Source organism: Cnephaeus nilssonii, assembly GCF_951640355.1.
Source record: "Cnephaeus nilssonii genome assembly, chromosome: 22".
NCBI classification, from domain to species: Eukaryota; Metazoa; Chordata; class Mammalia; order Chiroptera; family Vespertilionidae; genus Cnephaeus; species Cnephaeus nilssonii.
The window spans coordinates 15096059-15119866 of NC_137093.1; the positions used below are offsets into that span (position 1 = coordinate 15096059).

Here is a 23808-nt window from a genome sequence, read left to right on the forward strand (position 1 = left end):
CATAAATGGTATCATACAGTATATAATCTTTTGAGACTGGTTTTTCTTTCTCAGCGTAATTTCCTTGAAATCCACCCAAGTTATTGAGTGTATCAACAGTTTGTTCCTTTTTGTTGCTGAGTACTAGTCCATGATATGGATGTACCACAATTGCTTTATTCATTCCCCTGCCGAAGTATATGTTGTTGTGTGTTTTTTCTTCCAGTTTGGGGCTACTAGAAATAAGGTTTTTGTGTAAATATACACTTTTATTCCTCTGGGATAAATGCCCAAGAGTGCAATTTCTGGGCTGTATGGTAAACATAGATTTAGTTTTGTTATGAGGTTTTCCAGAAGAGCAGTACCGTTTTACACACCCACCAGCAATGTATGAAGGATCCAGTGTCCCGTCCCTTGTCAGCATTTGGTGTGATCACTCCTTTTTATTTAACCATTCTTGTAAGCGTGTAGTGATATCTCATTGTGGCTTTAATTTGCATTTCCCTGATGGCTAATGACATTGAACATCTTTTCATGTGCTTATTTGCCATCTGCATATCCTCTTCAATGCAAAGTCTGACGTTGTCTTTTGCCCGTGTTCTAATTGGATTGCTTGTTATTTTACTGTTCAGTTTTGGAAGCTTTTCATATATTCCAGATATGCTCTTTGTCAGATATGCGGTTGGCAAACATTTTCTCCCAGCCTGTTTGTCCTTTCTTCTTCCTCTCAGGGTCTTTGAAGAGCGAACACTTTTCATTTTGATGAGGTGCAATTAACAAGTTTCCCTTTTCCAGGTTGTGCTTTTGGTGTCGAATGTAAGCCCTGTACGGCTAGTCCTTGGTCCTGATGATTTTCTCCTGTTTTGGGGTTGTTGTTTTTTTTTCTAAAAGTTTTATAGTTTCGTGTCTTACACTTAGGTCTTTGATCCACTTGAGTTTATTTTTATGTAAGATGTGAGATTTACATCAAGATTCACCTTTTCGCTTGTGGATGTCCAGTTGCTCCAGCACCATTTAAACAGCTCTTTCTTGAAAAGCAACTTGGCGATATTTATCGTGAGCCTAAACAATGCCCATACCTGTTTTTCCTGTCACTTCCGGGAATTCACCCTAAGGAATTAATGCAGAAACACGAATAAAATCTATAAGCTTGGGAGATAGTCACTGTAACATTTTTTATAAAATTAAAAAATTGGAAGTAATCTAAATGCCCCCAGATAAGGAATTGGTTAAATAGGGCACGCATTGAATAATTTGCAACAATTAAAAATATATTTGCTCAGCCCAGCTAGTATGGCTCAGTGGTTGAGCTTCAACCCATAAATGAAGAGGTCACTGGTTCAATTCCTGGTCAGGCCACATACCCGGGTTGTGGGCTCCAACCCTAGTAGGGGGTGTGCAGGAAGCAGCTGATCAATGTTTCTCTCTCATCGATGTTTCTATCTCTCTATCCCTCTCCCTTCCTCTCTAAAAATCAATTTTAAAAAATAAAATAGAAAATATATTTTCTTAATAACTTCCACCCATTCAATAAACATTTAATCAGTATACACATGTGTTGGTGCTGAGGATAACACGGTGAGCAAATTAGACACCATTCCTGCCTCTAGAAGATCATGGTCTAGAAGGGAGAACAGAGAGAATAATTTTGCCACTTAGAAAACTACAACTGGTAAGCTAAGGGCAAAACAGGACACAAACTTGTATGCACATGTGACTAAAACTGTGTTAAAATACATGCATGTGGAAAAAGAACATTTATCATTGTTTTAGGATGATTGAATCAAGGGCCATTTTTGTTGTTGTTTTACATCCTCTATTTTCCATACATCCCATACACTTTCTCTTTATAATAATAACAGTGATAAAGGGAAAAACTTCTATTGAGAAATAGCTTCTTGCCATGAAAAGGTTAGGAATGTCCATTTCAAGAAGTGACAGGTACACGTCCAACCCAAAGGTCACGGGAAAGGCCACCCCAGTTAGGTTTTCCAAGGCCTAGCTAAGTCATTCAGTCAGCGAGGATCAATGAGCATCTGCAAGGTGACCTGTGTCACATGATGCACTCAGCAGGCTTATTTAAGAATAGACGGTCCCTGACCCCTGAGGCACTTGCAAGGAACTCTAATCTCATCTTCCTCGCCCTCATTCAGGCTTCACTCTTTGCGGCTTGTGCATTCACTCATAGGACCCTCTTAACCAACCTGCACAGTTGTTAGGGAGGATGTCTTTATCCCCATTTGTCAGACAGTAAGCCACAGATTGCTTAAGGAATTGCCCAAGGCCAAACAGATCACAGATGGCAGGCCTGGGGTTTGGGGGCCTGGTCTTCTTCCTTTAAGGCCAGTACTGTTCTCAGAATACCACCACTGTCCAAGAGCAGCTGTGACAACAGTGGGCTCAAGGCAGCAAGCAGTCGGCAGTAGGTCATGAGAATTCAAACCATGTGGATGAGAAAACATATACCTGGGGCAGGGCATGGGCTCCTGTCCCCTGGTGTGCCTGGGGCTTGGGGGTCAAGGCAGCAAGGGGATGTGATATAAACACCTGGGCTCACCTCTCCTCCCTCCCCACAGATGGTGAAGGCAATCCAGGTCCTGAGAATCCACCTGCTGGAGTTGGAGAAAGTCAATGAACTCTGCAAGGACTTTTGTAACCGTTACATCACCTGCCTCAAAACCAAGATGCACAGCGACAACCTGCTCAGGAATGATCTCGGGGGGCCCTATTCCCCCAACCAGCCCTCCATAAATCTTCACTCACAGGTAACCACAGGGCGGGGTCCTACCTCCTAGGCTTTAGGAAAAGCCAGATGTAGGAATGTCCGAAGGTCCTGGTGACGTAGGACAATGGATTAGACTCATTGGATCCTTTCTCTGGGAGGCTCCTACCCTGCCCTGGTCAACTCTTCCTCCTGTTCATCAAGCACCACAGTCCCTTTCTGAGCAGTGCTTACCACGACAGAGCAGTAGTGTTGCCTAGGAGGTGACCAGAGCTGAGAGGGACAATGTGATTGTGATTCCTGGCGTCTTGGCTGAGAAATGAGCCCAAGAGTTAAGTAGATGGAATGCTTTCCTGGAGGGTGAGGCAGGGACAGAGGTGGTAATGGGCCCGGCCCAGCCCATGGACTTCTAGAGAAGGCTCACTGAGCTCCTGATTTCCTGGGAGGAGTGTTTGGGGAAGTGGTCCTGAATCCTGCCCACCTAGTAGATGAAGAATGCTTCCCCTGAGGCGTTTCTCCCTGGTCATTGTTTACTTGCTCACCCTTCCCAGGCCCATCTGTCTCCCTAAGGTTCAGGGCCACTGTAAATGTCACCTCAAGCCACCGTTTCTCAAGGGTCACCTGCCACCTTCATCCTAGGAACTGGGAAATGTGGAAACAGTGGCTGTGTGTTCAGGGTGAGAATGGGCAGAATATTTTCCCAGAACCTACAAACTAAGAAAGCTGCCTGGTGAAACCTTTCCGTCATACTCACTGGTACCCACATAAGCCATAAGCTTCCCGATTTCTTCCTCTCCCACTGAGTTCCCGAGTCCAGGACAGACCCATGGGAGGGTCCCCAGGAGGTTTACCTCTGCTCATAAGACAATCAGGCTTGGGGACACAGGTAAAACTTTCAAGAATGATTGGTGGGGGTGGGGGGAAAGAATGATTGGTGAGAGGAGCTGGAAAGAGTGCCTAAGAAAGGTGTCATTTTCAGTCCTTAAGTTTTAAGGACCAATACATACAATCTAAGTTGGTAGAGGCAGGAGAAGGGACAGGCCAGCATGCCTTGCACATTTTGACAACAAGTATCACATCCAACCCACCCCAGTGGGATCTCTGTGGGACATGACAGTGTACAGGACACGGGGCAAGAAGTTTATTTCCTCTTCTCATTGCTTGAAATCACCAAATCACTTTATTACAGATCTGAAAACAGCCGCCCAGACTTCTGCTTGCTAATATTCTCTTGAAATAGACTCATTCCTTCAGAGTCTTATTGTACTTTCCCTTATGATCAAAATTAGCAAGAAACTTGCATAAAAGAGGACAATAATTGCTCAACAAGCATCTCGTTTGTAATTTATTAGTTTCTATTATTGTGGGTTACCATGGCGACGCTGCGCAGCCCGGGTGACGGGAGAGATGCAAGATAGGCGCCGAGGAGGCTGTGAGGCCTCACCAAATGGAGATGCACATTTTTATCAGTAATTTTCATGAAAATAATAAGTGAGGAGTTAATGAGATGGAAAGCCATCCTGTGGCTATTGTGAATTTTTTTTAAGTGTTGATCTAATTAGAATGCATCGGTCAGGAAAAGTAATGAGGGTTTAGTGCCTCACAGAGATGTGAGGATCATATCAGAAAATTAGCACCAGTCTTTGGAAATAATCAGGTCCTTAGAGAGGTGCTGGGTTTCCCCTCCTGGGCCCTCCCAACTCTACCCCGAGCTCTGGTGTTGGGGGTGCACCAGGACGGTGGGGACAGAAGGAGGCCAGGGGTCTGGGCAGTCACAACGGCCCCTCAGGGTTGGGGTCCTGAGGCTGACATGTGGGTCTGGGCAGCGGGGTCACTGTGGAGCTGGCAGAGACGCAGAGGGCTCTGGATGAGCGAGCTCTCAGACGCTGGCTGTAAAGCCAGCCCCTGGGGTCCCAGCATTCGGTGCCTTTGAGATCCAAGGAGAGAGGAAAGCACTTTGATTCCTATCATGACCCTAATCAGATCTCTGCCGGCCATGAAGCAGGCCCTGAGGCGGCCACTGCAGAAAGGCTCTGATCCACTCAGAAAGAAATCAGACACTCGGCAAAAACAAAGGCGGCAGGAAAGAGAGGAAAAGACACTCAGCGAGGCATTTCCCAAACTCGGCCTTTCATTTCCTACTTAGTCCAGGCGTCAGTGGTAAGTAAGGTGATTGCACACAGGCTGCTGCCAGGGCTTTCTACCCTTTTCTCCAGCCTGCTCTGGCTTCCTCAGCCCCCCACACACACACACATGCACATACACAATCACACACACACTCACACACTCACACACACATGCACACACAGTCACACACTCACACACACAATCACACATGCATTCACACACATGCACACAATCGCATACATACATGCACATACAGTCACGTGCATGTACGTGCACATGCATGCATTCGTACAAATGATCATATATGCACACAGTCACACACGTGCACACATTCATCTGTTTGGTGCCGCCCCCCACATCTCTGCAGGACCAAATCCAGCTCTTCCCCAAGAGGCCCTCTCAGGGGGAGCCTCCCTCGCACTCTACCCAGAATGGACTTTTCTCTGTGGGCCACTTGTGTGGTAAATAGCACGTGTGACTCTATTATAATCACGTGCCCGCGCCTCACTTTCCTCTCCTAGATCACAACCGTGATTCGAGTAGAGACAGTATTTTATATTTTATTATAGCCCATGCCCAGCGGCGGCTATCACGGGGCCTTGTGCAGGAGAGGCGGCCAAAAGGAGTAAAATGATGAGAAAGATGGCGAGAGAAAGCCAGAGGAGAAAGGAGAAATAGAAGAAAGGGGAAGAAAGACAGATGTCGAGGGTGTTGTTCAAGAGGGAGGTAGAGAAAGGCTTGGAGGAATGGAAGGATTGGAGGGATTGGAGGAATGGAAGGAATGGAAGGATTGGAGGAAAAGGGAAGAGATTCAGACCTGGGGAGGGAAGTGAGGTGATGAAAGGCAGAGGCAGAGAAGATGCAAGGAGGACCGGCAGCAATCTGAGATGAAGGATGTGGGTCAGTGCAAAGTCCGAGGTGTATGGAGAGTGGGACCATGTGCCGTCCCCATCCACACCCCTGGTCAGGCTCCCACCATTGTCTCGCTGAGTAGGCTATGGTTAGCGTGGGCCTTCCAAGGAAGGAGCGACCCAGGCTCCCAAGAGACTTTCCAGTGGAGGAGGCAGCCTTGAGATTTGGGCACAGGAGCCAGTACAGAGAGCAGAGAGAAAACGAGTGTATGTGTGCATGCATGTGTGTGCACGCATGTGAATGTGCGAGTGTGTGTGTACACATTTGTCATGGTTCGATCTTAATCCCCCAACCCCGAACTAGCCATTGAGTGCCAGCCTCGCCTGGGAGGGGTGTCTGCCTCTGGAACATGATCCTGGGGATCAACATCCCTGCAGCCTGCCAGCTTTGTTGCAAACTGCTGGCTCATGGTTTTCCCCGCATGCTAATCACTCCGCCTTGTGTTGCAAAGTAGATGTTCTTTAATCCAAATGTGTCCCCCTCACCACCTCCACAATATCATACTGTGCCCCCATCCAGCTCTGTGGGGTCAGGGCATGTTCCCTGCTTGGTGAGTTTTCTCTTTGGGGGTGCAACAGGCATGAGAAGTGAGGGAGACTGCTACTACCGAGCTACAGAACTAAAAGTTTCAGGGACTCTCTCCTCATCCCTGGAAAGCCATCCTGCACCGCCTGCACCTGACATGGGGTGTCCAGGCTCCTCAGAGCCCAGGCTTCTTACAGGGCAGCATCCTCAGCAGGAGGCTCGTATTAGACTCTGACTCAGGGTTCTCCTGTCTTAGATGACACAAGCTACACCATCCACTGGAGAGAACCTAACTCCCACCTCGCTCAGGTATTAATTTGACCTGAAATCCATCCCTCTGTCTCCATGGAGATTTAAGTCTCAGCTCTATGCCAGGACAAACCCGGCTGAGCCATGGTTCTCATTCAGTCACCAAGCATTTGCAGGGCACTTACTGTACGCACCAAACTAGGCCAGTAAGAGGGACTCTGAGTCACATCTGAGGAGCTAACCTATGTGAGCCGTGGAAGGCTGGGGGTCAGGGGAGTACTGGGGAAGGGCAGGAAAGGAGCTGCCAAAGAGGAGCTGCAGAACAGGGTCTGAATTGAGCAAACCACGTGTGTGGCCTGAGGTTGCCCAGTCACCACTCAGCATCCTTCTTCCTCCCCCAGGGAAAGCCCAGGCCCAACCCGCACACCCTCATAGCCAGTGGGCTAGACAGGCAGCAGGAAGCTTGGCCCACTGTGATTGGAGATGTTGTAGATTCACTGGACTTGGGAGGACTTCTTGGGGGAGGCAGTATTTCAGGCTTTTTTGGGGGGAGGAGTGTTAGTAGACTCTCTGGGATCTCTGAAGGTGAGCGTTCCCAGCTAGAGAGAAATCTGGGAGAAGGTAAGAAACAGAGACAACCTTTCAGAATCCCAGGTGAGAAGGAGCATCTATTCAGACACCTACTGAACCTGCTGACTTCCAAGGATAGAAAAAGGGCTGCAAGAAGCTAATAATGATGTCTACTTGTTGGAAGTGAAAATGGGGTCCCCAGAGCCCTGAGACGAGCATTTCTAGGGACCCAGGCATGAGAGGTTGAGGTGTTGTGGTGAGATTTATTGGGATGGAAATGGAAAGCTGCCCCGGATGACTCATCTCTGTCTGTCCCGCTGAGGAAAAAGTCCAGCCTTGTCTTCATCAAGCCCAGAAGAAAGGCCACGGCCCAAAATTATGTGCCATCGGTTCAGCCCATGTCAAGGCTTAGTTCAGTTCAGTCTTTGGCCCCGTCCGGCTGCCTTAGTCTCTGTTCCCGGCTGCGCTCAGATAGGCGCTGCATTGCTGCACCTAGGCTCACGCCTGGAGCCTGTGCTTGGAGTCTGCGTGGTGGCCACAGGCAGCTGCTAGGGCTGCATGGCTGCTCTGGAGAGAGAAAGCAGGAACAAATGGGGCGAGAGCCTGTTAGGGGGGTGGGGAATGAGGGTGGAGAGAGGGTTGTTAAGTTTGAATTACATTATCTCCGGCTTGGAAAGGACTAGGCATCCTTTCAAACTAACCAATCAACTTCCCAATTTTTCGGGGGCTTCTTATGGGTCCTCCCCCACTAACTAATTCATTTCCTAGATCTCTGGGAACTTTTGTCCCTTATCCAATCCGATCCTTTTCCCAGGCTAGGCTCCTCCCCTTTATAGTCCCATCTTGGCTTCTACTGCACATGCCTTAAGGTAGAAGGACCTCCCCTTGGGCCATCTGGGCTTCTACTGGGCATGTACCCAACAGAGGAATTTGCCCTCCTTCCCCCAAAATCCAGTACCTGGCTGGCAGTTCCCCTGGGGTAGACTCTTCCTGCTGGTTAGGGGATTGCTCCGGATTACCCAAATATTAAGTCCCAAGGGCAGAGGAGTGTGAATGAGCCTGTGGATGCTGTAGCTCCTCATGAAGCAGGCCCAATATTTGATTCAGCTCCTCGTTTATTGTGCTCAAAGTCTGATTCTCTTTGCTCCCTTTTTTAGTAATATCCAGCTACCTACACTAACACAATTACCAACGATTTTAAAGGTAGAGGAGAGTGTAGGCCAGTGGTCGGCAAACTCATTAGTCAACAGAGCCAAAATCAACAGTACAACGATTGAAATTTCTTTGGAGAGCCAAATTTTTTAAACTTAAACTTCTTCTAACGCCACTTCTTCAAAATAGACTCGCCCAGGCCGTGGTATTTTGTGGAAGAGCCACACTCAAGGGGCCAAAGAGCCGCATGTGGCTCGCGAGCCGCAGTTTGCCGACCACGGGTGTAGGCACTGGGGTAAGTTTTGGAGACATGATGGAGACACATTGATTGAGTATCCAGCCACCTCTTGTGTTGCTCAAAGAAGACCTGGCAGAGAAAGGGGAGAACTTCAACCATTGCTGTGCGTACCAGGTGCTCTACATGCATTATCTTATTTATTCCTCACACAGAGGCTGCAAAGTGCACATTATTTTCTCCATGTTGCACCCAAGGAAAGGGAAGCTCAGAGAAGTTAGGACACTGGCTCAAGGTCACACACCTAATAAGCAGCAGAGTGCGGGATGGGTCACTCCAGGTCGATGTTCTACTTATAATAAGTCCTTTTACTTTTTTGTGGCACACAGGAAGGAGCACCAAGGGTCCTGGGGCCTGCATAGGGAGGCGCCACCCTGCTTAGCTGTAGTTCCGGGATTTAGAGACTCGAGGGGAAGAGCCCAATTAGGAAGCAAGAATTTGGATTTGCTAATCTATTGAAAGTAGGGAGAAGAGAGGTACAAAGTGAACAGAATACTGAGATTCTGGGCTGGGTCGACCAGATGCACTCCAGCTGTGTGCGACCCTAAGACAACAGGGGCCTAATCAGTGCATCCCTCCTTGGGGAAGGTGGACTTGCCTATTGACCTACACAAGGAGTTTGCATTTGCAAGATTAGCAGGAGGCCAGGGGGGTGGGGCAGTCCCCTCAGCCAGGCCCCGAAGTTCTGCCCAGTGGCCAAGCACCCTAAGGGTGGGACCAGCGAGTCTTTCCGGTGGGAGGGGGTAGGAGAAGGTGCCCTACCTGCAAGATCACCACTGAGATGAAAAGGGGACACCCCCAAACCAAAGTGACAGGAAATTGAGTTCGGGGAGCTACCCTGCCTAAATCCTGCCCTAGGCATTCAAGCTATCCCTCCTGCCAGTTCCTACCCCCAGCCCTCCAGCTCAGGGGGCCGGGACCAGGAAGGCGGCCCTCCAGCCAGTCCAGTGAAACCTGAGCAGGCCTCCTTCTGGGAAGGAATGTTCCTTAAGAGCTGCAGCTGTTCCATGTCCCCACAGGCCAGAGTGCCTTTCCCTTGAGACTAAAGCCCCCACAGCAGTGGAATAAGAACAGGATTAGATGGCTATTTACATGTGATTGGCTTCCCTGAGTTTGGGAACCCAGCTTTTTTGGGCCTAAGACAGGACGTTGGCGCTGCCAGAATGAAGGGACACTGCCAGGAACGGGTGTTTGGGGACAGTGGCAGCCTTCCCGCCCGCTAAGGCACCCACTCACCCTATCTCAGGCCAAAGCCCAGGCAGGCCACATATTAATTGAGCATCTACCATGTGCCCAACACTGTGCTAGGTAGTTTGGGGGAATTCAAAGATAGACCCCTCTTTCCCTCAAAAAACCTGCAACAATAACAAGAAAACCCACAAAAAAACCTGCAACCAAACTAGGGAAATAACACACATGTGTAAGCAAAAAGCACTGTGCCCTCTGTCCAGTGCAGCGGTGGCCAACCTTTCGGACCTCGCGGACCACTGGTGCCCGCTGGCCCAGTGCATCTGGCCGCAGGAAGCATTAGAGTCAGAGGCTGGACCATGGGAAGAGCTTTCCACAGACGAGGGGCTCTCAGAACCATCTCCCCCACCCCAGCCCTGGCAAGTCAGAGACACACCCGCCCTCCTGGAGGCCTGGGAGTCTTTGGGGAGCCTCTCGGAGCTGGTGGATCAGCAGAGACGCCTAGTGGCCGGATGTGTGGATGGCAGACAGCTGGGGCCCCTAGCCCCTCAACCCACCCACACAAGAAATCTTAGGGAATGGCCTTGGTTTTTCTAGTCTCCAGGGGGAGGGACTTTTACAAGTCATCCAGTTTATCCCCCTTTTCACAGGCATCCAGGTAAGATAACAATTCTAGCCTTTCAAAATAACTCACAAGGAAAGCTGTCCTATCAGTTCTTGCCTTCGCTCCTCATTTCTTCCCCCCCATCATGGTTTATTCCGGGAGTGTCTTCCTTTAGTGGAAGTTGAGTCTTCCCGGGCAGCATAAGCTCTTTCCCTATGAACTGGGAGGATCGGTGGCCGGCGGGTCGGACTCAGTTCCTCCTCGGCTGACTGCAGGCTGCAGCGTCAGGGTTCATAGTCACTGGCAGGTCACTGTGCGCCCCCCGCCCCCACTCCCCTCAGCTTCCAGAGGCAATCTCAGAGCCTTCACCCTTTCTTAGTAAGGTCTTTCTTTTAAACAAGTCATCTTTTTATTGTTGTTCCAAAAATTAGACTTGGAGTAAAACTCACCTGGTAACCACTGTGATCCAGCAAAAGTGACTGATGGCCCCAGGGAGCGAGGGCCCCGCAGCTGGTCATGGCCGAGTCCAGGGGGGTGCAAGCTCTCTGCTGGGTGGTGGTGGTTGTTTTTAAACATCTTTATTGACTTCAGAGAGCAAGGGAGAGGGAGAGAGAGATAGAAACATCGATTATAGAATCATCCATCGGCTGCCTCCTGCAAGCCCCCACCCCACTGGGGATTGAGCCCCCAACCTGGCCAAGTGCCCTGACCTAGAATTGAACTCTAACCTCCTGGTTCATAGGTCAGTGCTCAACCACTGAGCCACACTGGCTGGGCTCTCTGCCGTTTTGAAGCTGCTGCCTACTGCTCTGCCCGCTCCCGAGGGCTCTGGGCCTCTCTGTGTCTCGGGGGAACAGTAGGAGCAGGAGGCCAGGCTTACGGGGAGGCCTGGGAAGGCTCCTTCCCTCCGACTCCTGAGCCAAAACCGTGGCCTCTGAGACATCACTCCAGAAAACTATGAAAGTGTTCAGCTTTTTGGCCTGTTTCCTTCCAGAAAATAAACCTTACTACTAGGAAGTAAGAGGCCACGGACTCCCCAGTCCGATGGAGTGGCCCCACCACAGAAGCCGGGGAAGTACCCAGGATTCCCAGGCTTCCGGCAGGTTCCCACGTGTGGGAACATGCTGCCATGTTCCTGGGGGGACAAGACAAAGAGCCCTTGGGCTGGATAACCAGCTTCCGCCCCTGGTTCTGGACACTCAAGCAGAGATGTGAGACGAGCTGGAAGTGCCTCTCGCCTCGTTAGGGGAGCTCAGGAGCTGGGAGGAAACCGCGCTGTGCGGGTCTAGAGAGAGCAGCGTCGCCTGGGTTGGAGTCTGATGATCCCCAAGAGGAGGCTGTGGAGAAGCTAATAATACCGTGTGCTTAGCCAACAGTTTCTCCCCAAAGGGCTCCCACAGCTGCCCTAGCAGCTCCCTCCTCAGAAAGACCTACAGACTGTTCCCAGAGACTCGGAGCGCTGTCGTCTCCATAGAGACAGATTCAACCTGAAACAGCTGTGAAGTCAAGTCTCAAAGCTGGTCAGGGGCTACAGCGCCGCCTTCAGGGGTGCGCCTGTGGCCAGGACCGCCTTCAGGGGTGCGCCTGAGGCCAGGACCGTCCTAAGCAGGGAGGCGGGAATGAGGGCATGCGGCAAGGACTGACGCCATGGCAGGTGTGCACCCGCATGAATCTCTTCCATTGCAAGCAGCCCTGGGACTCCTGGGACAGGTGTCAGTCATGGCTGTGCCACCCCCTAGCCGAGTGACTTCAGCCAAAAGAAGTGGGAAGTGATTTATTGGGTGCCTAAATGTGCCCGTCACTGCGCACGTGGGAGCCTGGCTGGCTGACCGCAGAGCACAGCTCTCTGAGTGGGAGCTTCAGGGCTACACTCAGAGCCGGGGGACCTGGGTTCGAGGCACAGCAGCTTGACTAGGAAATAACTTCCACTTTCTGGACCTCAATTCCTATTCGGGCAAATGTAAAAATCTCTCCCCTGCTGACCACATAGGGAGTGGTGAGGTGGAAGTGAAATAGCATGTGAAAGAATGCTTTCTAATAGTCACGTGTATGGTAAATGGGGAGTTTCCAGACCCAGCTGATCTTTGGGAACACCTGAGGGAGGTTAGTAAAAGTGCAGATTGCTGAGCCTCTGATTGAATGGCCCTGAGACTCTATGTGTTTAAAAACATTCCAGTCCTGTCTGGTGTGGCTCAGTTGGTTGGGCGTTATGTGTGGGAAGGTTGCTGGTTTGATTTCCTGTCAGGGCACTTGCCTGGGTTGTGGGCTCTATCCCCTGGGGTGTGCAGGAGGCAGCCAATCAGTGGTTTGCCCTCACATCAATGTTTCTTTCTCCCTCTCCCTCTTTCCCGCTCCCTCTCCCCTTCCTTTTCCTTTCCTTTCTCTTTAAAAATCAATTTTAAGATCTTTTAAAAAAAAACACACACCCTAGTGTTCAGGCAGGTTTGTAAATCAGCTCATATTTACAAATGTAAGGGGTGAATATCATTTTCCAGGACCTCAGCGATGCCAAGATTTGGCTTCTTTCTTCTGCCCAGTTAAGATGCGGCCAGCCTGGCCCTACCCTAGGTCTCCACCCCTGACGTTCTCTATTCCATTCCTTTGCTGATAGAACTTGGCTGCCTCTCAGCACCTCCCAGCACAGACCCAGAGCAGGAGGAAAGGGGAGGAAAGAAAAGGGTCTGCTCCAATACATACATTGCCCTTCTTACCCAGACAGGGTGAGCTGGCATGGAGGCGGGCCAAGCCACAAGGCCGAGAACCAGCCAGAGTTTGAATAAGCAGATGAAGTATTCGCTGATGGTAAAGGCTCACTCTTTTGCCTCTGGCTAGTAAAATGTGTGTTGGCTGAATCCCAAGGCACACGTCTTATATTCATTTTACTGATTTTGGGTCTTTCTAACATAGTTGGATGGTTGGGGGGTGGGGGGAATGTGGGACAACTTTTATGTTTGAAATCCCCCAGTATCCTTACCCAATGAGAAACGCCATGTCGCAGATGAGTTCAAACAAGAGATCATTGAAAAGTCATCATGAGGTTTAGGGTGAGTGCAGGGAGGGACCTTTCCCCTATTAAACTCACCTGCCAGGTTTGCTTCAGCTTCAAATACCATCATTGTGTCCACACCCTGGGAGAATGGTTGGCTGGGGTGATGGATAAGAGGAGCTTAACCTTGAAGCAGACACCTAGGTGAGACTCAGGCTTTCAGGGTTATTGGATGTCAGCACTGGGCAGACATGTTCTGTAAATGGGGGGGGATGAGCCCTCAGAAGGACCCCGACTTGCCAGTTCCCAGACCCATTGTCTTTGCCCTGGTGCCCACGCTGCCTTTGTGCTCTGGGTGTGGGTTCACAGACAAGAAAAAGCTAAAGGAGTTCATCACCACCAAACCAGTATTATATGAAATGTTGAAGGGTATTCTTTAAGAAGAGGAAGAAGAAAAAGATTTAAAAAATATGAAAATGCCCAGATGAGGCCCAGCTGTGAAGCAAGGCAAGCTGGTGCTGGTGCTGGGTCTTGGGCCTTTTATTGATGCGCGTGGGGCTCCCTGACCCAGCTGCAACTTGTTTTGAGAGATTTTAGCCTGAGCAGGGATTGGTCATTTATTCGCAAAAGCTGCTGCTCACTGGTTGGGTGGAGTTGTAAATTGGATGAGGTGGGGTCTCAGGGAATTACCAGGGCGGAGCAAACAGAAATGGCTGCCAGTCCTACAACCACGAAGGTCCCAGCATAGGAACAATGACCCCTGCGAGCACCTCCGTCTGGGAGTAAGCTGCCCCCGAGTTCCTGCTCAGATGCCAGACAGTGGAGTTCCTCCTGGTAGGTGTCTGTGTCCCCCAAAGCCTCACCCTGGTGCCGGCCTTTTAAGAGGAGCAGCTGGGTCTCCAGCAGCCTCTGAGCCCCAGTCCGCACTGGTTTTTACAGCCCGTAGTTCTTACTGCCCGTAGGGACTTCTTTTCCCAGCTCTGGGACCCTGGGCTGGGGGGCTGGTGTGGGGCTGGGCCCCCTTGCTCCTCCAGCCTCAGAGACGATCTCCCTCCTGATTAAAAAAGCAGCACCCGTGGGTGCCGGACCAGCCCGTTCCGCATCTCCACACCTCCCGCCGGTCTCAGTGTGCTTTCTTCTTTCCTTCTCTAGTTGTAGGACTTCCATTCAGGCAGCTTTCCAGTGGTTCTGGATGGTGATGGTTCTGTATTTTAGTTGTAATTTTGATGCGGTTGTGGGAGGCGGCGAGTACAGGCGTTTACGACTCCGCCGTCTTCCTTGTCTGTTGGAATATGTGGCTTTCAAGGGCCCTTCCAGTTTCTAAGCTTCTGCAAGTCAGACTCGGTGTTCGACTTGAACTGCACCTGAGGGGAGGCCAAGCGTTCTGCTCAAACAGGGCACCTCCCTGGCTGGGAGGTGCTCACAGTCCCAGAAAGGGGGAGGTCGGGCAAGAGCTGCCTCCCCTTCCAAGGTCACTGCAGAGGTGAGCCAAGGCCCTGCCAAGCCTGGGGGGTGGGGGAGGGGGAGTGACTCCAGTTCCCCAGGGGCTGCTCCTCTGGGCCAGGCCCAGTCCGGGGGGTGGACACGCAGCTGGGGGGGGGGGGCTGATGGGCTGACCCGTGAGATTCATACATCAGTGCTGACCACCCCTTCCTGAGAGGCTCTGGATTTCCTGGTGCCGGGGTCTGGGAAGCAACCCCTGGGCCTCCCATACTCCTCCTGGGTCTGTTGCTGTGGGCAGTTATTGGCCAAGGTTGCCTCCAAGCACGCGTCTCTCCCCTTCCACACTCTACCAGGCGTCCTCAAACTGCGGCCCGCGGGCCACATGCGGGTGTTTTTGCCGTTTTGTTTTTTTACCTCAAAATAAGATATGTGTAGTGTGCATAGGAATTTGTTCATAGTTTTTTTTAAACTATAGTCCGGCCCTCCAACGGTCTGAGGGACAGTGAACTGGCCCCTGTTTAAAAAGTTTGAGGACCCCTGCTCTAGACTGTCCCTGGAGGCTGGAGGCCCAAGCTTCTGTTACTCCTAAAACAAAAGCTAGGAAGCTGGGGTCTTTTCTCCCCAATTTGGTCTTTTTTTTTTCTTGTTGATTTACCTGAGTCCTTGAAGCACATGCCTTAGGAATCCAGCTGTGAGCAGGGAATCCAGCTGCTGGCAGCCAGTGGGCATCTGGTTCTATAATCGGACAACCAAGGGGTCCGGGCTGCCTGTCACTACTTGAGCCAATGAAGCAGAGACAGGGTTGAATCATATATGAGCGTTTATTCCAATAATGCCGGCAGTACGGGAGAGCAGCAGGCCATCCACAAAGATCTGCTCTGCCTCTCCCCATCAGCCAGCTGCTTATATTGGGTAGAAGGACAAAGATTACAGGCATGGGGATGTAGGCACGGGATAATCATGCAGGCTGGGGGTGGGGGAGGTCGCAGAGGGCGGGCACCCCGGGACCAGATTACAGGCAATAGGGGCTGGGGTTGTAAAGAGCAGGTGCCTCCAGGACTAGATTGTAGATCTTTCCATAATGACAGGCAGTTCTCGGGATAGGAGGATGGACTGCATTCCGACGTTAGCTCCCATGTCCCAGGGTATATAACTCCCAGCCGGGTTAGAATGTGCTTTCTCTAATCAGAACAGAACCATCATGGTGAACAGAGCATGATTAACATTTCTTATTTTATTTCTTAAAACTAATAGCTAGTCCCCAGTATTACATTTCTGCCCCTAACAGTTCAAGCCCTGTTTTCAGATGAGGAGCCGTGGTCAGAGGAGCTGAGAACGAGGCAGGTCCTCATGGCTCCTTCCGCCACACCTCATTCGCTGCCTGTCTCACCTTCTCCACCTAAAGCCTGGAGACCCCACCTCTCACACACCAACTCCTTCCTCACAAACTCCCGAGAACCCAGCCCCCAGGCAGGGAGGGCTCGCTGCCCCTGTGCAGCCTGCAGCCCAGTCTCCTTCCCCTCTGGCCGCAGTCCCTCAACAAGTCTGAGCACTTCCTTGCTCAGCTGGTAAATGGCAATGAGGGGAGCAGGGAGCCAGAAAAAAAAAAAAAAATGCTCTTTTTAGCTGCTTTGCCTACTGCAGAAGCTAACTGCCAGAATCGTCCACTGGGAGCATGGGGCTGGCAGGGTGATGTGGGGGAAAGGGACCCTGCTTGCAGTGGGAGTCTGTGGGGCTGAGGAAGAGGAAGGAATCCATGAAATGTGCATATGGTTGAGGCTCCTAAGAGATGAATGCCCTTAGGAGATGGGTAGTGAAGGGGCTAGGGTGGCTATTTTTTATTATTCTCTAACAAGGAGCTCTCAGGAGCCAGGCACTGAACTGGGTGCTAAGGATACAAAGATAAAACTGCAGAGGCCGCTTTGTGTGTGGACTTGGTGTAGTAAGTGCTGGGATTTAGGTGCGCCCAGAGGTGTGGGGGAGGGGCACGGGGAGCAGACCCAGTGTGAAGGATGACTGGTGCCTCAAAGCTGCTTCTCACCCCCCACCCCCACCCCTGCTGCACATTAGAGCCACTGGGAGCTTTTAAAACCCAAGCCTGGCCACACCCCTGAGCAAGTAGATCAGAATCTCTGGGTCTGGAACCCAGGCATCAATGGTGGGCACTCCAAAGTGAGGCCAAGTAGAGAACTCGAGTTCATGGTCATTTATGTCTCAGGTTTGCAGGGGAATGGGATGGCTAACTGGGTGACTTGTTGGTTGGTTGGTTGTTTTATATTGAGCCTTCTTATTCACTCTTTCTAGAAGCCCTGAGAATTACCTTTCCAATTTGGGTGTGGGTGGAAACAGGAAGAAGGGAGGAGGGCAGGCAGGAGGGGGAGGGGAGAGGAGGAATTGGGCTGTGGCATCTAAGCTCTTAGCAACATTGTCACGAACCACACCTCCCTTACTGCCAGGACCTCCTGCAGAATTCTCCCAATTCCATGTCCGGAGTCTCCAATAACCCCCAGGGGATTGTGGTCCCAGCCTCAGCGCTCCAGCAAAGCAGCATCGCCATGACAACTGTCAACTCACAAGTGGTGTCAGGTTGGTGCAGGGGACTGTGGGGACACCCCTGGGAAGAGAAAAGGTGGCCCCAAGGGGACTGCCGGGGTGAGGGGCAGGGCATTGCACAGGTGCCCCTGGAAATGGGAGAGGGGCTCCCCGCTGAGTTTGTTAGCTAAAGAGTTCTGTGATTTATAGATGGTTAGCACCAAGACTTCATTGTATGGTTTGGAACAAATTTGGGTCAAAGTCTCATGAGCCCCTCAGAGACCAAGCAAGGCTATCATCCTTTCCCTAGTACGTGCCCCCATCCTGCCCCTTCCCACAGTGGCTGAGTACCTCCAGAGCAGAAAGTGCCCCCATGACAGGGGACACAAAACTGGTTGTCTCCTCAGGTGGAGCTTTATACCAGCCAGTTACCATGGTAACCTCCCAGGGTCAGGTGGTCACCCAAGCAATCCCCCAGGGAGCCATCCAGATCCAGAACACACAGGTGAGTGTGTGTCCCAGTGTGTGCACGTTTGCATGGGTGTGGGGGAGGGCAACCAAGGTCACTTACCATCTGGTAGGCACCTCACACAAGTTACTCATTTACTCCCCATTATTCTCCTAAGAGGAAACATCACCCCCACTTTCCAGTTAAGAAGCTGGGTGCTGGAGAGGTTTTATCAATTTCTGCAATTTTGCTGCCTCCCCGTTACATCAAAGGCTCCTGTTTCTGGTCTCCACTTGGAGCTGCCCTGGAGCTCAGTGAACAGAGGGGCCCGGGGAGACCTCTCTGAGCCTCAGAGTTCTTATCCACCCAGCAAGTACGCACAGCCCTACAACCTACAGGCTGCTGTGAGGGCTCACCATGGTAACAGACAGGAAGTCACTTGGCAAACTGGAAACTCTTCCAGAAAGGCTAACTATTGCATGGTTTATGGTTTCCTCTGTCTCTTCTCTCACCCCTTCTCCACATCCCCTCTCCCTCCTTCTCCATTCTGTGAGGTGAAGGGAAAGGTGACCTCCCAGGGCCCTAGAGTGAGTTGGGAAGGGGGCTGGCAGCAAGAGCCTGCCATCATCACCATGGCAACAGGTCCCTAGCTGCCAGTCTGCCAGGCTGCTGATGCTGACTTTTTCTCCACGTGCCCTGAAGGTTAACCTTGACCTCACTTCCCTCCTGGACAATGAGGATAAGAAGTCCAAGAACAAGCGAGGAGTCTTGCCCAAGCACGCCACCAATATCATGCGTTCTTGGCTCTTCCAGCATCTCATGGTGAGTGTGTGTGCACTGGGGTGTGTGGGTGCAGCAGCACCCCCAGGTCCACAGAGGGTGTGGCCTCAGAGAGAGGCTCTCTGATTGGGTATCATCTTCCAGACCCAGGTCAGAGGGAAGCTCCCACGAGAATTCAAGCTGGGAGACTATCCCTAGTGCTTGCTGTTGCTGCCTCAGAAAAAGGGCAACATCAGAGGGTGTGGGACAGACATATTCTGACTTAAGCACTGGGAGTGTTTGGAACTGTTTTGTGAACAGAGTGAGATTGTGTGGGGCCGGGGCTGAGCTTCCTGGTCCAGAACCCTCCTCCCAGGCAGCACACTCACCCTGCCCTTCTCTTAAGGGGGAAATGTTCATTCTCTGCTCTTCTGGGTCCTGGAGTCCCCACTGCTGGGGAAGCTGAGGTGTGTGTCCCCCTCCTGCTTGGAGCCCCAGCTGAGGCACAGTGCAGGGGGCCGTGGTTGAGCCCATAGGCTCTGGAGGGGTACAGGCTGAAATCCCGGCTTCCTCGCGTGTCCAGCTCAGCTCTGTGATGCAGAGCAAAGGCTTTCATAAGCCTCATGGCCACTTTCATGAAATGGAGAGAGAGCCTTGGGTTTAACTGTGTGTTTGTTAAGTGCCCACTGTGTGCACCGAGATGGAGCTGTGTGCTTGTAGGGCTCGTTGTAATAGCGGCTTTGGTTGACTCTCAGGAATTACCTTGATGACTTTAGCCCCTAGCACCATCCCAGAGCCGTCGAGACAAAGACCAGTGACTGTCTGGGCTGAATATGAGAGAGAGAGTGTGTGAGTGTGTGTGTGGGTGGGTGTGGGTGTGGGTGTGGGTGTGTGTGTGTCTATGTCTCTCCAGGTGTGGAGGTGGAGTCTGTGAACTTGGATGGGCTCCCAGCAGCCTGGAAGCGAGGCCTGGCAGGACAGACACACAGATACAGGACAAACAGCAAAGTTGGGACTAGAACTATAGACATAATTTGGCCTGTGAAGTGTGGGAAGAACCAGGAGTAAGGAAGCTCTTTCTCAATCAAATGGACTATGGGAATCAGTCAATCCATCCATCAAGACACAGTTCTTCACTGAAGTGGGAGGGCCTCCAAAGCTATGAGCCTGGGCCTGGCAGTGGCTCTCAGATGCGGGGCCCCAAGGACCTGCCTCAGAAGGGGGCTGTGCACCCCATGGGCTGGAGAACTGCCCTGGGGGCTCACTGTGGGGCCGGGGCTTGGCATCTCCCCACACATCCCCCTCGCCCCCCTCCAGAGACTTGGGGCCCCCAGACATAGAGTCTGAAAACACCCCAGGGAACAAACGGTAACCTACTTTGGAGAGAAGGGGGTGGACAGCTGAGAATTAAGGTGAGAAAAGGTTGGAACAACTCCCAGGACCAGGGCCAGGGCCAGCCCAGGCCTCCCGGGAGCAGCCCTCACAGGAGCTGGAGCTCACGGCGATGGCGGGGCGCAGGGTCGGCCTGCCCGGTGTCGCGCTGCCAGAGGCTGTCTGCAGCCTCGTGCTGTGGGAGGCAGGACTGCAGGGCCCAGGGTGTGGTAGAAGCGCACAGGCCAAACCTGAGCTCAGATCTAGGCCTCGGCTCTCGCTGTCACCTGGCCACGCCCACCTCTGTGCAGATGATGAAGCAGTGGGCGCATTGCTGAGACCCTAGCGCACTGTGGTGCTTAATGATGTCAGTTCCCCTTCTGTCCTTCCTCTCCTCCCACCCCCATGCATTTTGAAGACAGATGTGAACATACCTACAAACTCACTTCTGAGGGGGAGAAAAGGCAGGTGTAATAGGGAGAAGAGGCTGCAAGGCGATTTCCCTGCACAGAGCCCATGCATCCAGGCCAGCACCCCTCAGGGACTCCCATCACCTGCTGTGGGCGCCTCCTCAGCCACCTGCCACTCCCCGTGTGCAGCTCATGAGGCTGGAGGGCCATCCTCTGAGTCCCTCCTGGCTGGGCCCCCCCTCTGACCTCAGTCCTTGTCCTACCCTCTCGCCCCTCCCTGCTGAGCCTCCTCTTTAGCTCCCGGTCTTTTCTTTCCACTTCCACCAGATGGGATAGCAGAGGAAGGTCAAGGCGGAAAGGGAGAGGGTGCTCTGCGCACAAAGCACAAGGGAGGAGGAACCAGGGGGCTCCCCCAAAGGGACCTGGGACAGTGGGAGGACTTGTTGAAAAGCATGAGTAAGCTTTTTCTGCCCACACCTTCCCACACCCTGGACCCTCTCCAGCGCAGAGTGCACACAAGCGCAGGTGCTATTAATAAAGCACTTAACCCTGGCAAAGTCCTCCCCCGTTAATGCCTTCCTCGCAGCAGCCATCGGCAGAGGACAAGGGAGTGACCGCTGGGCCTTTTGGAGGAGGGGAGGAGTCACACTTAGGAAACGATAGTTCCCTCTCAACTCGCTAGAACAGTGAACAGGTTTTTGAGGCGAAGGCCCCACATTTTGCGAATCAGTCGGGTGGCTGACCTGTGTCTGATCTGTAACACCTGCTGAGTTCGCCATCCGGTGACCCTAAGAAAAGACGGACTAATGCTGCTACTTGCCTGTCCTGTGTGGACGTGTGTGTCAGTCTCTGTCTTAGGTCTCTGACTCTTTAGTAAATGCTCCAGAACAGGGAGTGGACGTTACTCCTCTTCTGCGGCCCGAAGGCGCTGACTCCCATGGTGCCCTGCTCCCCAGAAGCTTGGGGAAATGTAGGTTCTACACAGTCGGCTTGGTCTTTCTTCTCAGTGTGCAGGGGGCGCTGTGCGTTTGCAGGGCGGGGATGTCCTGAGCTGTCCCCAAACACATCTGATCACTAAGTCTCTCTTTTCTCTGCTGCTTTGGAGAACAACCCTGAGACTGGTTCTGGGGAGATGCAGCTCCGTTTTAGGAAAGAGAGTAGAAAGAGCAAAACGTCAGTATAGGGCTGTTCTCATTCTAGTGCAGTGGGGACCACAAATAGGTCAACTGGTTCATTGGAGACGCTGGTTAAAGAAAGAAATAACCACTGAAAAGACACATTTTTACTTTAGTTTAAAATATATACATTTATTTATTTTAAAAGACATACATATATGTTATATGGAACCAAGATCTTTTTCTAATTAAAATTTGTCATTTTACTTGCATGAACCTCTCCTATAATATAACCTCTATAAATTCCATCTTTACTTAAAATGGAATAAGAATTTTGACATTTGGGAAGTAGTCTAGCTGCCGGATCTTCCTAGATTTTTATTGTGTATTCCAGTTTCTGAACATCTGCCTCACTGCACCTTACTGTGTGGTATTTTTAATCGAATTTGAGTCATGAGTCTTTCCAGAGCATTCCATTTAGGGTTTTCTGGATGTGTGTATGTGTGTGTGTGTGTGTGTGTGTGTGTGTATGTGTGTTGTTTTTTCTTTAGTAACAATAACTCCTCCTTTTTTGCACTCGTATTTCATTGATTTGCAGAATGGTTGATTACATTGCCTGGTTACACTAGCATATGTAACTGGCACAAACCAATTTCGTACAAACGCCGCTGACTTCCTGATAAGCAGATAAATTCGCCAGTGAACTTCCTGCAAAGTAGCCTGTGTGTATCGACCATTCAGGGCAGCGTGGGCAGCAGTCCTGCTGGTCGGCAGCGGACGTGGGGCCTTGTACAATCTGCAACTTGGCTAACGGAGATCGGGTCTCAGAACCTCTGTAGCAAATGCTGGTTCCCTGCTGTCTTCTTTCTCGGGCGGAAGTCAGGACTCTCTGGCCCCTTTTGTCCTGTGTCGCTTCTTGTGGTGGCCACTGTTCCGTGGCATTAGCAGCTACAGAATGGATCCCGATGAGAGGAGGCTCCTGGGATGGAGACTGCGCGCTGGCCTTTTCGCTGCTAGGCTGGTGTCATCCATTAGCTGCCGCGCCGCTGGTCCCCGAAGCATCAGTGATAGTTCTTGCATTTTGGCTGGAAGAGGCTAGACTCCTGCTGGAAGCCGTGGTTCCCTAGAAACCCAGAGCGGGTGAGGAATCCAGCAGAGGGCCCGCTCTGGGTGTGGGGGGGCTACACTTCCTCCCCAGCTTCTGGCCTGTCCCCCACTCCGGGTCCCAGCCTCCGCCTGCCCTGCCGGGTGATTCCGCTCATTTCCACCCAAAATATGGCTGTTTTCTGGGCTGTACATGAGCAGCTTTACAGAATATTCTGTGTGGGAAGAGGGGGAAACCAGCCCCAGCAAGCCCCCCACCCATCGAAGGAGCTGCCCGGCATGACCACCGCAGCGCGCCAGACCTCTGCTAGCATCTTCACGCACCATCTCAGGACCCACCCGGCCCCGCAGGAGGTGGGCACCGCTATCATCCACACTTTACAAATAACGCAACTAGTCTCAAGGAAGGTACCACATGCCCCACGGCCCCGCAGGATTTGAACCCAGGTCTGTGTAACTCGAGGCTCTGCTTTCTTGCCCACTGGGCTGTGCAGCTTCCACCGTGACCCAGGAACCCACGGCATCTCTGGGCTCCCGGCAGGTGAAGCAAGGGGACCCCAGCTTTCAGCTGAAGCACAAAGCCCGGTCCTGGGAGAGGCGTGGGGTTTTATAGGCCCCGCCCTGGTTCCAGATCCCGCGAGGCTGCCCTGTAGTTCCTTCCTGTCTTCTCCCTTCCCATCCATCACGTTCGCAAGTCTGGTCAGCACCCAGCCAGGGCCACAGTGTACTCTGCTGGCTGCCGTCCACCCCACATCTTCTGGGGGGCGGCTCTCCATCGGCCGCGCTGAGCCGAGGCCTGGCCCCAGGTCCCCCTGACTCTGTCACCACAAGAGCCGAGGGCAGGAAAAGCACCAGGAGGCTTCCCTGTGTGATTCTTTTATTGAAATATAATTCACACGCCATAAAGCCCACACTTTCACACTGCACCCTTCAGAGCTTTGTGGTGTACTTACAGCTTGTGTCATCATCCCCACTATCTAGCCCAGAATATTTCCTCGTCCCTGAGAGAAATCGGTACCGTCAGCATCACTCCCCAGCCCCTAGAAACCGGAAGTGCACTTTCTGTCTCTGTGGGTCGGCCTGTTTCGGATATCCCCCATGAACGGAATCCTATAATTGGGGTATTTTGTGACGCTTCTGTCCCTTGGCATAATGTTTTCACGGCTCACCCGTCTTGTGATACGTATCAGTGCTTCATTCCATGGTACAGCTGACCAGTGCGCTCTAGTTTGAACGGCTTGTTCATCCATCATCAGCTGATGGACAGTGGCTCTGAGTAACGCTGCTCCGTGTGAGCACTCATATCTGCCCAGGATT

General features: G+C 51.8%; 1 protein-coding gene across 5 annotated transcripts in view; it reads left to right on the top strand.

The window, feature by feature from the left end:
* The window catches only part of PKNOX2 (PBX/knotted 1 homeobox 2), a 280121-nt gene that overhangs the window by 243365 nt on the left and 12948 nt on the right, over positions 1-23808 (top strand). For all 5 annotated transcript variants that reach the window (XM_079762224.1, XM_079762223.1, XM_079762226.1 and 2 more), the window contains 4 exons: positions 2556-2744; positions 17209-17338; positions 17692-17789; positions 18435-18554. In XM_079762224.1, coding sequence (XP_079618350.1) covers positions 2556-2744; positions 17209-17338; positions 17692-17789; positions 18435-18554 — 537 coding nt within the window. The remainder of the gene's footprint in view (positions 1-2555; positions 2745-17208; positions 17339-17691; positions 17790-18434; positions 18555-23808) is intronic.